This window comes from Tribolium castaneum, chromosome 1, assembly GCF_031307605.1.
Source record: "Tribolium castaneum strain GA2 chromosome 1, icTriCast1.1, whole genome shotgun sequence".
Lineage (NCBI taxonomy): Eukaryota > Metazoa > Arthropoda > Insecta > Coleoptera > Tenebrionidae > Tribolium > Tribolium castaneum.
In genome coordinates, this window is record NC_087394.1 from 25,607,863 (window position 1) to 25,620,971 (window position 13,109).

At 33.9% G+C, this 13,109-nt stretch overlaps 4 protein-coding genes across 4 annotated transcripts; 2 read left to right on the forward strand and 2 right to left on the reverse strand.

Annotated features, from left to right (window-relative positions):
• Positions 1-520: 520 nt before the first annotated feature.
• LOC659487 (thioredoxin, mitochondrial) lies at positions 521-1,236 on the reverse strand. Its single transcript, XM_965791.4, has 3 exons — positions 982-1,236; positions 809-932; positions 521-758 (listed from the first exon to the last, which is right to left on the reverse strand). The coding sequence occupies exons 1-3, from the start codon at positions 1,146-1,148 to the stop codon at positions 639-641; spliced, it is 411 nt and encodes a 136-aa protein (XP_970884.1). The 5' UTR covers positions 1,149-1,236; the 3' UTR covers positions 521-638.
• A 36-nt stretch (positions 1,237-1,272) lies between these two features.
• LOC659547 (arf-GAP with dual PH domain-containing protein 1) lies at positions 1,273-9,112 on the forward strand. The gene is made up of 4 exons (XM_965845.5): positions 1,273-1,475; positions 5,071-5,296; positions 5,354-6,132; positions 8,330-9,112. The coding sequence occupies exons 1-4, from the start codon at positions 1,394-1,396 to the stop codon at positions 8,392-8,394; spliced, it is 1,152 nt and encodes a 383-aa protein (XP_970938.2). The 5' UTR covers positions 1,273-1,393; the 3' UTR covers positions 8,395-9,112.
• Positions 9,113-9,321: 209 nt separating this feature from the next.
• On the reverse strand, positions 9,322-11,446 carry LOC659610 (uncharacterized protein). The gene is made up of 5 exons (XM_965901.4): positions 11,276-11,446; positions 11,095-11,220; positions 10,939-11,036; positions 10,633-10,881; positions 9,322-10,171 (listed from the first exon to the last, which is right to left on the reverse strand). Exons 1-5 carry the CDS (start codon positions 11,337-11,339, stop codon positions 9,362-9,364), a joined length of 1,347 nt encoding a protein of 448 aa, XP_970994.1. The 5' UTR covers positions 11,340-11,446; the 3' UTR covers positions 9,322-9,361.
• A 183-nt stretch (positions 11,447-11,629) lies between these two features.
• Mnat9 (microtubule-associated Nat9) lies at positions 11,630-12,460 on the forward strand. Its single transcript, XM_965963.3, has 4 exons — positions 11,630-11,772; positions 11,819-11,928; positions 11,976-12,032; positions 12,087-12,460. Exons 1-4 carry the CDS (start codon positions 11,696-11,698, stop codon positions 12,437-12,439), a joined length of 597 nt encoding a protein of 198 aa, XP_971056.1. The 5' UTR covers positions 11,630-11,695; the 3' UTR covers positions 12,440-12,460.
• Positions 12,461-13,109: the final 649 nt, after the last annotated feature.

The window sequence follows — 13,109 nt, forward strand, 5'->3', positions numbered from 1 at the left end:
ATTTATTAATAATTATTAACTATTCATGAGAGAAATTTAAACTTGGGTCACGCTGAATGTTCACTATAAACCATTTAATTACGCAGTAGTTGTTTTAATAACACTTTACGATCAAAAATTAAATCTTTTTCATTTTATATCCACTTTCAAATTCCATCAAAAAAGCATGAAAAACCGCATAAATAGAGCCAAAGCTAGTATTTACCATCACAAACTTTTAAACTAATTTTCTCTAATATAAGAAATTAACAGTATAAACGCAAAATTGCTAAACAATTATTAAAAAATTTACTGTTTTCGAAATATCAATTCATCATAGAAGTCCAGTTAATTTAACAAGTTCGGTCATTTGATCTACTTTTGAAAATCCATACTTTATTTCGTAAACTTCTATTGCAAAATTTGGCCTTATCTCTTATCACCAAGCTTTTAAAAAGTCAAGGTCGGCACATTGCTTCACTGGAATGATAAAAAATACAGTTTTATACCGAATTCTGGGTTAAAGAAAAATCAATAGAAATTTAATTAACACTCAACGTTATAATTTATTGTTTAAAGTTTTAAACCAGCTAAAGTACATCGTTTTAACAATTAAATATTTAATTTTGTTGCTTCTAATCACATATCGATCATTTTCCCTACTTTGCTTCCAAGACCTTGTCCACCCAGAGACTGAGTTTGTCCTCATCCTGTAGCCCAGTCAGCCTTTCCTGGACTTTGCCATTGCGAAAAACTACTAAAGCTGGAATTGTACTGACCTAAAACGCACTGCTGAGCAAAGTTTTACAAATTTTACTGATTTTTTTACCTCATATTTGGCGGCCAGTTCGCCCATTGAATCAATGTCAACCTTAGCCAACGTGATTTTGCCGTTTCTTTTGGCAACGATATTTTCCAACCTAGGTTCAAGGGCCTTGCAAGGGCCGCACCACCTGAAAAATCACAATTTCACTTCGTGACCTTTGAGCTGTGCAAACTCACGTCGCAAAGAAATCCACAATCACCGGTTCTTTGCTGTTCTCGACCTTTTCCAGAAAGTCCTTGTCGTCCTGGACCTTAAACGAGCCATGACGGACGCAGCCTAGGCGACTGGCGTTCACAGCCTTGGCCAGGCTTCTGATGGCGTTAGGCTTCAAAATCGAATTCATTTTTGTTTGTTATTCACACGCGAATTTTTACTGCTTAACGACCGAAACGTCAGGTTTGACAAGTCGCAGGAAATCCATACTGTGCAAAATACACACGCAAGTTAATTAGTATTTTTTCCGTTGCGTCACGAACGCCACTGTCAAATGTGTCAAAACAACAGTGAGGCAAAAATGGACGACACGACGGCACCATTGTGCGTTTGAAAAGTGTTTTGGTGTTGGTTTTTGTGTTTTACGGACGAATTATGGTCGATCGTAACGAGAAAGTGTTGTTGGAACTGTTGAAATTGCCGGGGAATAACACGTGTGCCGATTGCGGGAGCAAAAGTGAGTACAAGTCGGGACCATGGCTCCAAACTTGTAAACAAACCCACGAAAGGGAGCAATTTGAAGCTTTTTGTCGAAATAATTAGTCCCTTGACGCTTGTTTATCATTGCTGTTGTTGACTCTTGCAACGACTTATTTTTGTACCGAGGATTGAAGCACGTAGTAAATAACCGTTACTTCAATTTTATTAATGAAAAACGGTACCTACACACAGTTGGCGGCGACAAATTGTCATTTTTGACTGTTTTTGTCACAGCTAACTGTGACCTCGTTCCCACCTTATTAAAGTAGGAGGCAATGCCTTGACTTCTCTTTGACATACATCTGTCAATCATTTCTAATAATGCGTGACAACTTTTGTAATTATTCCAAAGAAATTTGATTGACTTTGAAGGGGACGTTGTTTGTTCGAAATGTTACGAGACTTAGTTGGCTGCGACAAAATTGGCCGGTCTACTACGATGGTCACACGTTTGTAAACAAAATGGTATGGAATTTGATAAATCGATTATTCCTTCTTGGAATAACAAATACGGAAATTTTTTAAGGTGAAATTTATTATCATTAATGTTCTACAAAAATTCTGTGTATTTATATTATCATTTGCACAACGTTTACTTTTGTCGCAATAGTAACTGAACTAATTTTAATTTGTTTGTTAATACGCTGAAACTATTCTCGTTTAAGAGAATAAAAAGTTGGAACTCTTATCTAGACCGGAATTGACGATTGATAAGCAACCGAGAAGTGGTAATCATGATCCAACGCCCCATGATTCAAGGGGATTGGATTAAAAAAAATGGTACCAAAAGCTGGTCCTTTTTGTTGTTTTTCCAAAATCAAAAGGAGCATTTTAATGTGTTTGTGTACTTCTTTTGACATTTAAATATCACGTATCCGTAGACGGTGTGATAGTGATAAGTATTCAGATAAAACGCTAAGTATGACTAAGGTGTTAAGAAAAACGTAAATGTTTCAGTTTCCTCAAAATATCAAAAAATTATCAGTTTTTTGGTACCAGGTGTTCGGTTTAATTTTGCATGATTTTGAAATTATGTTGGTAACCTGAAAGAGAAACAGGCGATGCCAAAGACTACTTTGACCAGTAATATAATTATTAAATTGAATACACTTAAAACTTTGTCATTTGCGCTATAAAGATTTGTTTTTTACCTAACTAGAAGTAAGTACATGCGAATATTTATTTTTTGGCAAATGTGGATGAATATTCAGAAAAACTGTGACATTTTTTATGTACTAAGGCAGTAAAATGGATCTTTACTGCCTTGGTAGTTTGTACATAAATAGCTATTATTTAAAAATTGTACTAAAAAGAAAAAATAATGTTTTTCAATATTTTAAGGAGAATATTTAGGGAATTATAAAATTTATGAAATGTTGGTATAAAATTAAACATCGATTTTAATCCCTTTACGGACTAATTGACTAAATAGAATTGCATTTTTACGGAGATTACGTAAGTGTGCAAAATTTCAATTCATTCGGACAATAGGAACCTTCTCAAATTTGGCTCGGAAAATATGAAACAGACAAACAAAAAGCAAGTCAAATAAAAGCTTTTAATTACAACTGTAATAAAAGTTAAATTTCGCAAAGGAGTGGTTTGTTTTATTATTGCAAATTCTTTACTTTGGGATTTTTTAATTTTAAACTAATAATTAATTAATATTTGAATGTAGCCAAAAAAGAAATTATAAAAGTACACCGACTTTTGCAACGTTTATTAGTCAATTTTATTAATATTTTGGTAAATAATTTATGTTTATTTTCGAATTATTAAACAAGAAAACAAATCGGTGATGGTGAAAAAAGAATATGTAGGTATTCGTAGTTTCGAGTATTTCAAAATAGAATAAATAACATGTTTTGCACCCTGGCTTGAAAAGGTCGAAAGGATTCCATTTATTTTTAGATCTTTAACGATTTTTTAGATACAAAATCACAGGCTCAAGTTGTTAACTATAGTCTAGAAAAATTGGTTTTAAAATGTAGGTAGTTATCCAATTAATATTGAATAAAAATTGTTATTCCTATATTTTTTTCGATCGAACGAGAGATAATCTTTTCAGTAAAGCATTTTTCTTTGGGTTTTCAGTGAAAACCCAAAAAGTGCTGCTTTCTTATTACAGGTTCTTTGAGACAAGAATTTTTCCACTTTTGATCAAAATAAAATATTCTTCAGATTTGAAAACATAAAAAGACTTAAATAGGTACTGTTGGAAAAAATTGTTTTTAGTATATTTATGTAATTTGAGTCTGGTAAGAGTATATTTTAAATTTTTTTATAATTCTATAATTATTATTTTTTTATATTTTTTTTAAATACAGGTCGCCAAAAAGTATGGATAAAGTTAAATATTATAAAAAATATTCATCAAAACTTACTGAGTTTTGGTATATGCTTAAAAATTTTTAAAGTCTATCATGTTTTCTGGGGATAAAGGCTAACTTGAGTTGTTTTAAATGACAAGAAGGGTCAAATTTAATATTTTTAAGAAGAGTTCTGGATGTAAACATGTATACCTTATTTAAAAAAAATATCGTACTAATAAAATTTTGATAGTTTTGAAAAAGTTGTATTTATCTATCGTTAACTCTTTATCGCCTGAATTTTGACAAAAAATATGTAAAAGTTAATAATAATTGTTAAAATAACACTTTTAATTAAAAAGTATACATTTTAATTGAAAAAATATTTAGCTGTATCCATACTTATTACTATTAGCGACCCTGTATAAATTAATTTATATCAAGTCGCTACAAAAATCTATTACATATTTGTACATATTCTTATGTCAAGCTATGCTTAAATTTTATTTGTACAAAAAGTTCGTAAAAAATGACACCGCAAAAATCAACAAATTTATTAAGAATTTTCTGCTAAAAACATTATTTAAATATTGTTGTTTTAAAAGCTAACTCTAGAAATAATAAATTTATATCAATTAATATCTTTATACTTTTAATTTTACTGTTACTATTAATATTGTCAAATAATTTTAATTATAAGGACGTAAAGAAGGGTGAAAAAAAATCATATCCATGGTGAAAAAGAAAACAAATCTTTAACAGCAAATGTTGATTTCTATGCGAATATTAGTTTTTTAGTATAAAAAAATACTTGCAGTTGGCTCCAAGTGGAGGCCACTTTTCATAGAAAAAAAAAAAAAACAAGTTAAGTGTTGTTTGTTGCTATAGATAGAGTGACTTAGCTAAGATTGTCCTGATAAATATCTGTTATTCATAAAAATACGTCAAATGTATAAACATAGTAAAGTGATTATACAGTGATATAAAGCGCAAACTACTCCCTTTTGTTGTGTTTCTTTGGGATGATCTGTTTTGGTCTTTAACATGTCATAATTTTTCGGACCCGTCCAATAACTTAATTCCTTGCACTTAATAAATAAAAATACTATAAAAAGTAATAATAAGGTTTATCTTGTACACATCTCATCTGGTAATGATTTTTCAATTTAGACTTTTGCTTAACTGTCCAATAACTATGCACTTTACCTAGTTTTTTTTGTAATTTAAGATAATTTTTTTACAACAAACTGTAATTTCAACTAGATCCAGAATGGGCGTCATACAACTTGGGCATCTTCATTTGCACCCGATGTTCAGGTGTTCACCGAAGCATGGGCGTCCACATAAGCAAAGTAAAACATTTAAAGCTCGATCGTTGGGAGGACTCTCAAGTCGAACGCATGAAAGAAGTCGGAAACATAAAATCAAAAATGAAGTATGAAGAACGTGTACCCCCTTGCTATCGAAGACCGAAAGAAAACGACCCACAGTGAGCCCCCTCACTTTTCAATTACCGTTTCATTATTGAAATAATAACAAATTTCAGAGTGTTAATCGAACAGTGGATCCGAGCTAAATACCAAAGAGAAGAATTCTGTCAATCGCAAAGACTAGTCTACGTTAGCGGTTACATGGAGGGCTTCCTCATGAAACGTGGCAAAGAGGACAGCCGCTACCATTCGCGCAAATTCGTCCTTTCCGAAGCCGAAAACACCCTCAAATATTTCGTACGCGAGAAGAAAAGTCCAAAAGCTGAGCTCGAAGTCTCCGAATTGAACGTAGTTTTCGCGCCGGAAAAAATGGAATATCCAGCTTCGCTCCAGCTTACGTTCCTCAAATACGGCACAACCAGGCACATTTTCGTGTACCATGAAGACGGCGAAGTGATCACCAACTGGTACATGGCCATACGTTGTGCAAAACTACATCGACTCCAAGTGGCCTATCCGTCGGCAAACGAGGCCGATTTGTTGGGCTTTCTCACCGAGGATTTTGCCAAAGAGGGCTGGTTGTGGAAGACGGGGCCCAGGACGAGCGACGGCTTCAAGAAGCGATGGTTTACGTTGGATAACCGCAAGTTGATGTATCACGATGAGCCGCTGGATGCGCATCCCAAGGGCGAGATTTTTCTTGGCTATGCCATGGACGGGTACAGTGTGAGGATTGGGGTGTCGGCAGGGGTGAGGGATCAGGGATTTTCGTTTGCGTTGACGACGCCAGATCGGGTGTTTAATTTGTCGGCTCAGACGGAGGCTGAGAGAGACGAGTGGATCGAAGTGATCGAGAGGGTGTTGGAAAGGCCGCTGACGAGGCAGGACGAAGCAAGTGAGTTTTTTTTATATAATTTTCTTTGTTTCCACCTCATTTAAGTTTAGTAACTTGTTGCCCTGAACGGATGTGGAATAAAATTGTTAAGTACAAAACTGTTGAACATAAAAATATGAAAATTTAATTCCTTACAACTTTGTTTTTTGCTATTTTTTTGTATTTTCATCTGAATACAGAGTGGATCGCAAATTGATATTTGCAAAAAAATGTTTGCACTAACTTTATTTCTGACAATCTATTTCACTTCCTGCAGAGGAAACGTTTTTGGATTGTACAGGGTGTCTCACCTAAGACTTTCGTGCGTAATATCTCAATTATTTAACAACGGATTTTTATGAAATTTAAAGTGCACATATTTTAAGAGGTGGTTTTTACAAGTTGAAAAATGTAATTTTAATTAAACCCAATTACCAATTACAGCATTAAACCCCAAAAAATAGATGGCCATTACTAAGCAACATTTTATACATCACTGAAAAAACTGTCAGTGTGTGCGCTGTTAGAAAAGTAAAATTAAATTTTGTTAAAAATAATCTGTTTTTTTAACTAGAAACTAATCTTTTATTCTAAAACATTACAAAAAAAAAAAAAACTACGTCAGAATCCATCTTTGGCTAGTTTCGCTCGATTTAGTTCATGTTTGAAATAGTAACTCTTTTATTTTAGTCAATTTTGTTAAAACACGCCCAAAAATTAAAAAAAATATATTTGAAATTAATGCCTGTTTTACTCAATTTAAAAAAATAATCCATCTAAACACAAAATTTGGTCAAGAAAGGTGTGTTTTATTTTTGAAACCTGTTCTTGATCTTGATTTTTTATCAATATTTTGAAAATTTATGATTTTTTGTAAGATTTCGCTATCAAACTAAGTCAAAATTGACATTGTTCAGCACTTTTTGTATAATTGTAGCTCGAATTTCAACCAGAAATACAATTATTTAGCAAAATTTCGTCAAAAGCAATTTGAAAAATTACAAAAATGGGCAAAACCTCATGAAAATTTTGATTTTTTTGAGTGTTTGAACATGTTTTAATGATAAAAATTGAGTTCGAGATTGATGTTATTCTTTTAAATATTGTTTATTCACTCGCTGTAGTTTGTTTTTTAATCTGAGATTAATCTATTCAATAATTAATTAATTAAATAAATTAATCCTACTATAATTACTGTGGTATTTTTCAAAATTTACCCCTAAGACAAAGTTATCCGACGATTGTAAAATCTGCCCTTAACCAGAGACAAAAATCACAAACTATTTTTGTTTTTTCGTTTTTTTTTTTTTTCAATCAGAAAACGCAATCCTTTAAAAAATTTTCGTTAAAAATCAGCCGCAAAATCACAGAATGTCACAAAATTGGTATTGAGTTTTTTGGGCGTTCAAGCATGTTTCTGAGCCAATAAACCCGAAATAAAAATCACTAAATTCTCATAAAAAAAATATGTGTAAGACATACAATTTTTATTCAACTCGTAGAAGTCAGTTTGTAGAAAGAAACTGAGATGGAAAAGTAAAAGAGTTTTAAATTATAAACTTAATTTAAAGTAGCCAGAGATAAAATTGTGCACACTTTATTGAGAACATTATTAAAAAAATATAATCAATTACTAATTTACGCAGTGCCTTGTATCGGAAAGGACAAAAGTAGTAGAAAATTAAAATTTCAAAAAAGTCCACGACGCCATATTTCTCTCTTCAACAGTCTAGGTTGTAATTATCTACAGCCTTCTATTTTCCAATTTTTTTATATCTTCAACGCTATTCGCAACGATTGAAAAATATGGGACGGAGCGCAAATATTAATTTTTTAATATTTTTACTCGTTTTTGTCGTGAAAATTTTAGTCGTCAAGTTCCAGCCTATTAGAAATGTAAGGCTTAACACTTGTGCATTTTTTTTTCAAGTAGTTGCTGAACAATTTCCATTTAAATTAGTCTAAACCCATTTTTTGAGTATAGAAATAAAATCGAGACATATATCCAGTTACGTCTCCTTTCTTCTAGTGCATATTTAGTTTTCCATAGTCTTGTATTTTTGAATGATTTTGTGATATATTTGTTTTTAAGGAGGTTAAATATTTATAGTGAAATTTTCTCGTTCTTTTCATTTATTTCCAAAAATGTTTGTGCTTGTAACAGCATTTGTTTAAAAACATCGTAATTTTGGACGTTATGTGATAAAATATGTTCCAGTTTGCACCCGCCTGGTACGGAAGAGGGCCAACACGAACTCAATAACCCGCTTCTCTCCGAGGTAGTCATAACATATCACAAACATTTAACTTTCATTCATTCATCACCATACCTAGTCCTGTATTTATTATACAATACAAACACATTTATCCATTCGTCATTCATAAATACTCATCTCGAAGTACAGGTAACTATTTTATATTATGTGAAGTGAAGTGAAAGTAATTTGTAAATAAATAAATAAAAAAACTACCCACTCTGGATGTAATAAATTGTTTTGAACAATGCTGTACTACTGTTGCTCTCTCTCTTTACAAAAAATATGATCTCAATAATTGTTTTGTTCAATTTTCTTCATTTCTGCAGTTATCAAGCAATAATGTCTCGTTATCTTTAATTTTATGATCTGTACAAGAAAAGGAAAACAATTGATACATAAATAAAAGCATTGTTTTAGTTCGATCACAATAGTTACAAATATATTTCACTGCCACTTATTTTCTACACTGGCTCAAATGTATCAATTTGTGTTTCTTTCGTTTATATTTATTTTATATTCCGAACGGGAGCGAGGATCAGGCGCTTCATTTTCTTATATCACGGGAAACGAACGGTTTTATTTTTAGTGGTTACAATCCCAAATATTATGTTATTTTGCACAGTGTTCGAGTTGTTTGTTTGACTCTTGCTCCTTAATTTTTTAATTATAAGTAAATATTTACAATGATAGGTACCATTGTTTGTATTATCCATTTGCCAAATATAAGATATACACCGCGCGAATTGAGCTTTTATTTCAAGTGACGTCAATGCGGTTTATTAGGCAATTAAACAATTGCGATAAAAATCATGACGCAAGCAAGTGTGAGGAAAACAACGATCACGCACGATTTTTCCAAAATCAAGGCTGCGGTGTACAACTGTCAATTTGACAATTCAGATTGCACGTCACAGCTTACTACCTACATTTTTTTTACCAGTCTAAGTAAAAATTTTCATTACAGGAAACTGTAATTTTTTTAATAAAAGAAACTACAATAGCGTCTGCATTTCTTCCATAAACTGCTTATAGGCGTCATCTTTCGTATGTTGCTCTGGGTGCGTATTTTGATGCAAATGGTACTCTTTCTGCTTCAACTCGTGCAACGTCCTCGTATTTGGCTTGTGTTTTTTATCCTCCCTTTTAACCCTCAACGCCGAGGGCACAAACCTCGTCACATCAGCACTCAAGTTGCGAATTTGGGGCTTCGCCGAAATCGTCGCCCCCTGTTTGGTCGACTCGACCCGATTTATGAGTTGGGGGGCTGCCGACAACACATTCGGGGTCCCTAAGGGCAAATTGGGGCCCCCTGGGAGCGTAGGCGGGGGCCCATGCAAGCGAATCATCCTAGGTGGCGCTGGTGGGATACGCAGCGGCATCCTAGGCGGCGGTGGTAATCCCGGTGGTGGCGCTGGGGGGAGAAGGGGACGGCCGGGGGGCGGGCCTGGAGGCAATCGAAGTCCAGGATTGGGGAATAGGAGTGGAGTGGGGGGCTGTGGGAGGTCCGTTCCGGGAGGGATGAGTGGTTCAGGGTGGGTTTTAGCCCGGGTTTCGTCTTCTTTTGTTTCGAGTTTTTTCTGGACGACTTCCATTTCTTTCATGAAGTCGTCGACGTTTTGGCCAGATAAAGCCACCATTTTCTGTTGGAGGGAGGTGGGCTTGGAGGAGGGGTCTGTGTCGGAGTCTTCAGTTGTTTCGTCCTTTTCGTCGTCGGTTCGAGTGAAGTCTTCCACTTCGCCGTCGTCGTTGATGTCTGGTGGCGGGCCGGGGGGGCACCCGGGGGGCTCACGCACAGGCTGGCCCTAATTTTACAAAAAAAATAGCAATTTTACTTTAACGACTTCTCGAATTTTTTCAATTTTTTTGCTACCTTAGTAGGTTGTAAAAATAATTTTGAATGTTTTTGCAAATGCTTTATTTTGGAGTTAAGAAAACTTTAGTGCGTAAAAATCGAGTGTCGAATAAGAGTCAGAGTGCTCAGAAAATTTTATAAGCATAAAAAGTGAAGATACATGAGGAAAAGCGAATTAGGAAGCTCAGATACATTTGAAAGAAGTAAAATAAGTAAAAGATCGCCAGATCGACAAAATATAGTGCCCACGATGGAATAGATAAAAAGAATGTTTGCATAAATGCTCGAAGGAATAAAAACAGTAAAAGAAAAATAAAGTAAAAAAATAGTAGTTATAAAATAGAAGTGTAAAACTTTCATTTAATACAAAGTTGTTTTTATTAAGTTGCCAATGCTTTAAAAAATACATACCAGTGCTTGCAACTTTAGCGCGGTGGCTATGGAATAAATCGTGTGCTCTTGTTTTCTTTCCGAAGGTAGCGGGATTTGCGCTGGGGCATTACTTGGTTGTTGGGGTAGTTGTGGCAGAGGAATTTCATCAACTTGGACTTGCTGTGCACTCTTAACAGACTCATAAAATGCGACTAATTGGTTCCTTTTATGTTCATAATCGGCTTGTCTTCGTTTCAAATCGGCCCACTTATCAGGATCGTCTTTATACTGAAAAAAACAACGATTCGACACCATCCAATTAAAATCCCTGTCTTCAGCACTTACATACATACTAAGAACTCGATCTAACGTATCCCTTAACTTTTTTCTCTTGTCTTTTAAAACTTTCTCATTTAAGGGCGACGGTTGATAAACATTATACTCTAAAAACACAAAAACAGTCAATCTTCCGTGTTATTCAAGCCATTACAAGAACTGTACCCATCTGATCAATTTTTTCCATTTCTTCTAAAATCTGTTGCGGGTCTTTGCCTTTCAAAACAGCGGCCCGTACCATCTGTCTCTGCTTTTTATTCTTTTTTAATTCCTGTTTCCGGGCTTCTTTTCCTGAAAATTGGCAAAATTTTGAGTGACCTAACCTCAAACCCAAACATCGTCTTACTGGCTTGGTCGGTGGGATTCATGTATTTACCACTCTTAGTGGTATTAATCGACCGGCGCCCCATTTTAACTTAATATCACTTTATTTTCACGTAAAACTCGTAAAATGCACTCAAAACATCATTGCAAACATTACATGGCGCGCGGTCGAATTGACTTGCAGCCGAATATTCTGTGGTCGAAATACAAAGTCAATCACTGAATTCTGTATTATCTTATTCTATAGAAATATGTTTAAACAGCCTACCAAAACATTATATTTTTCCATTTAAAAATGAAGCACCATTATTTAATTTATCTACAACAGTCAAAATATTTAAATTAATATTTAATTTTTCGGTATTCGGTCACAGATTAGAGTGATTCGGTACCAAAGTTAATCGGCTACAAACATCAAGACATAACCTTACATAATCTAAAAATGTTAATAAACAAAAACACACAAATTATCGGCTGCCGGACAATTTTAGTGCCTTACAAAGCCGAACATGTCTCAAAGTAGGTGAAAATAGCGTTGTTTCGTCATTTTAATAACAATTTTCAGGTATCACAGTTGGATGCAATCTGAAGAACTCCAAAAGCTGACGGCTTCGGAGCCCCTTACTTTAGAGGAGGAATACGACATGCAAAAGTCCTGGATGATGGACGAAGACAGTAAATTGGCACACTTTACTTTGCAATTTTCTAGTTCATTTTTTCAGAATGTACATTCATAATTCTTGATAAAGAGAAATACAACAGTTGTGGAAACGAAATTGGTAAATTAGTTAGTCTAGACAAAAAGCACGACGAAATAAATGCACTGTTTTAAGAGTCAATGATTGGCGACACAAATCTGTTTTTTGCAAACGCTGACGACAGGATTTGTGCAGAGGCTGAAATTATGATTGCAGAACAATGGGCTAGAGGTAGGAAATGCGGTTCTGAAGCCATGCTACTCATGTTTCTCTACGGAATTGAAACACTCGGTGTAAAAGAATTTGTTGTAAAAATTTCAGACGATAATGATGTTAGCATCCACATGTTCAAAAGTTGCGGGTTTATTGAAACTGGTCGTAGCGAGATTTTTAAAGAAATTACTTTCAGTAAAATAGTTGATGAGACGTGGATAGCGTGGCTTAAAAGTACAGTTGGCGATTATGAGGTGGTTGAAAATAAAACATAATTTTTTTGTTCATGCTTTAAATTTAGTGCCTTTTTGTTTCCTCACTTTTAATTCGGTCCTAAAGCTTATTCAAACTTTGCTCAGTATTTCCTAGGTTTTGTTGCCTAAAATCCTTAGACATTACTTGGAAATTTATATTTTTGAAAGCTCAAATAAAAATTTAAAATAAATAAGTGATTTAACCATTTACAATTTACAAAATACCAAATAAAATAATTGAAACATAAGTGACTTAATTTACATAAAAGGACACTAAAAACATATTCATTCACTAGAGAAAAATATAATTCGCGTGAAAGTAAAATAATAGAGGATGTTTCGTTTAAACCTCATATTAGAAGAAGACATCAATTTTGTTCTTTCAAACAGAAAAAAATACAGGCTGTTTCACATAATTTTAAGAGGCCTGCGCCTGTTAAATGCCCCCAACGATACATACTCCGGTACGAACTCGGTTACAAATTTTGAAAAAATGGATAGTCACCTCTAGCTTGTTCACCCTTTCAAAAATTACAATATGTTAAGTTAATTAGTGTTTAAATTATCTTAATAACTTAGGGCCGGTTTATAGAAAGCTTCATTAAATTTTAATTAGTTGTTAAAAGTTAACAACGCGAATAGACCAATCAAATTGGCTCAGTTTGGTCACGTGGTCAGTTAATCATGCATT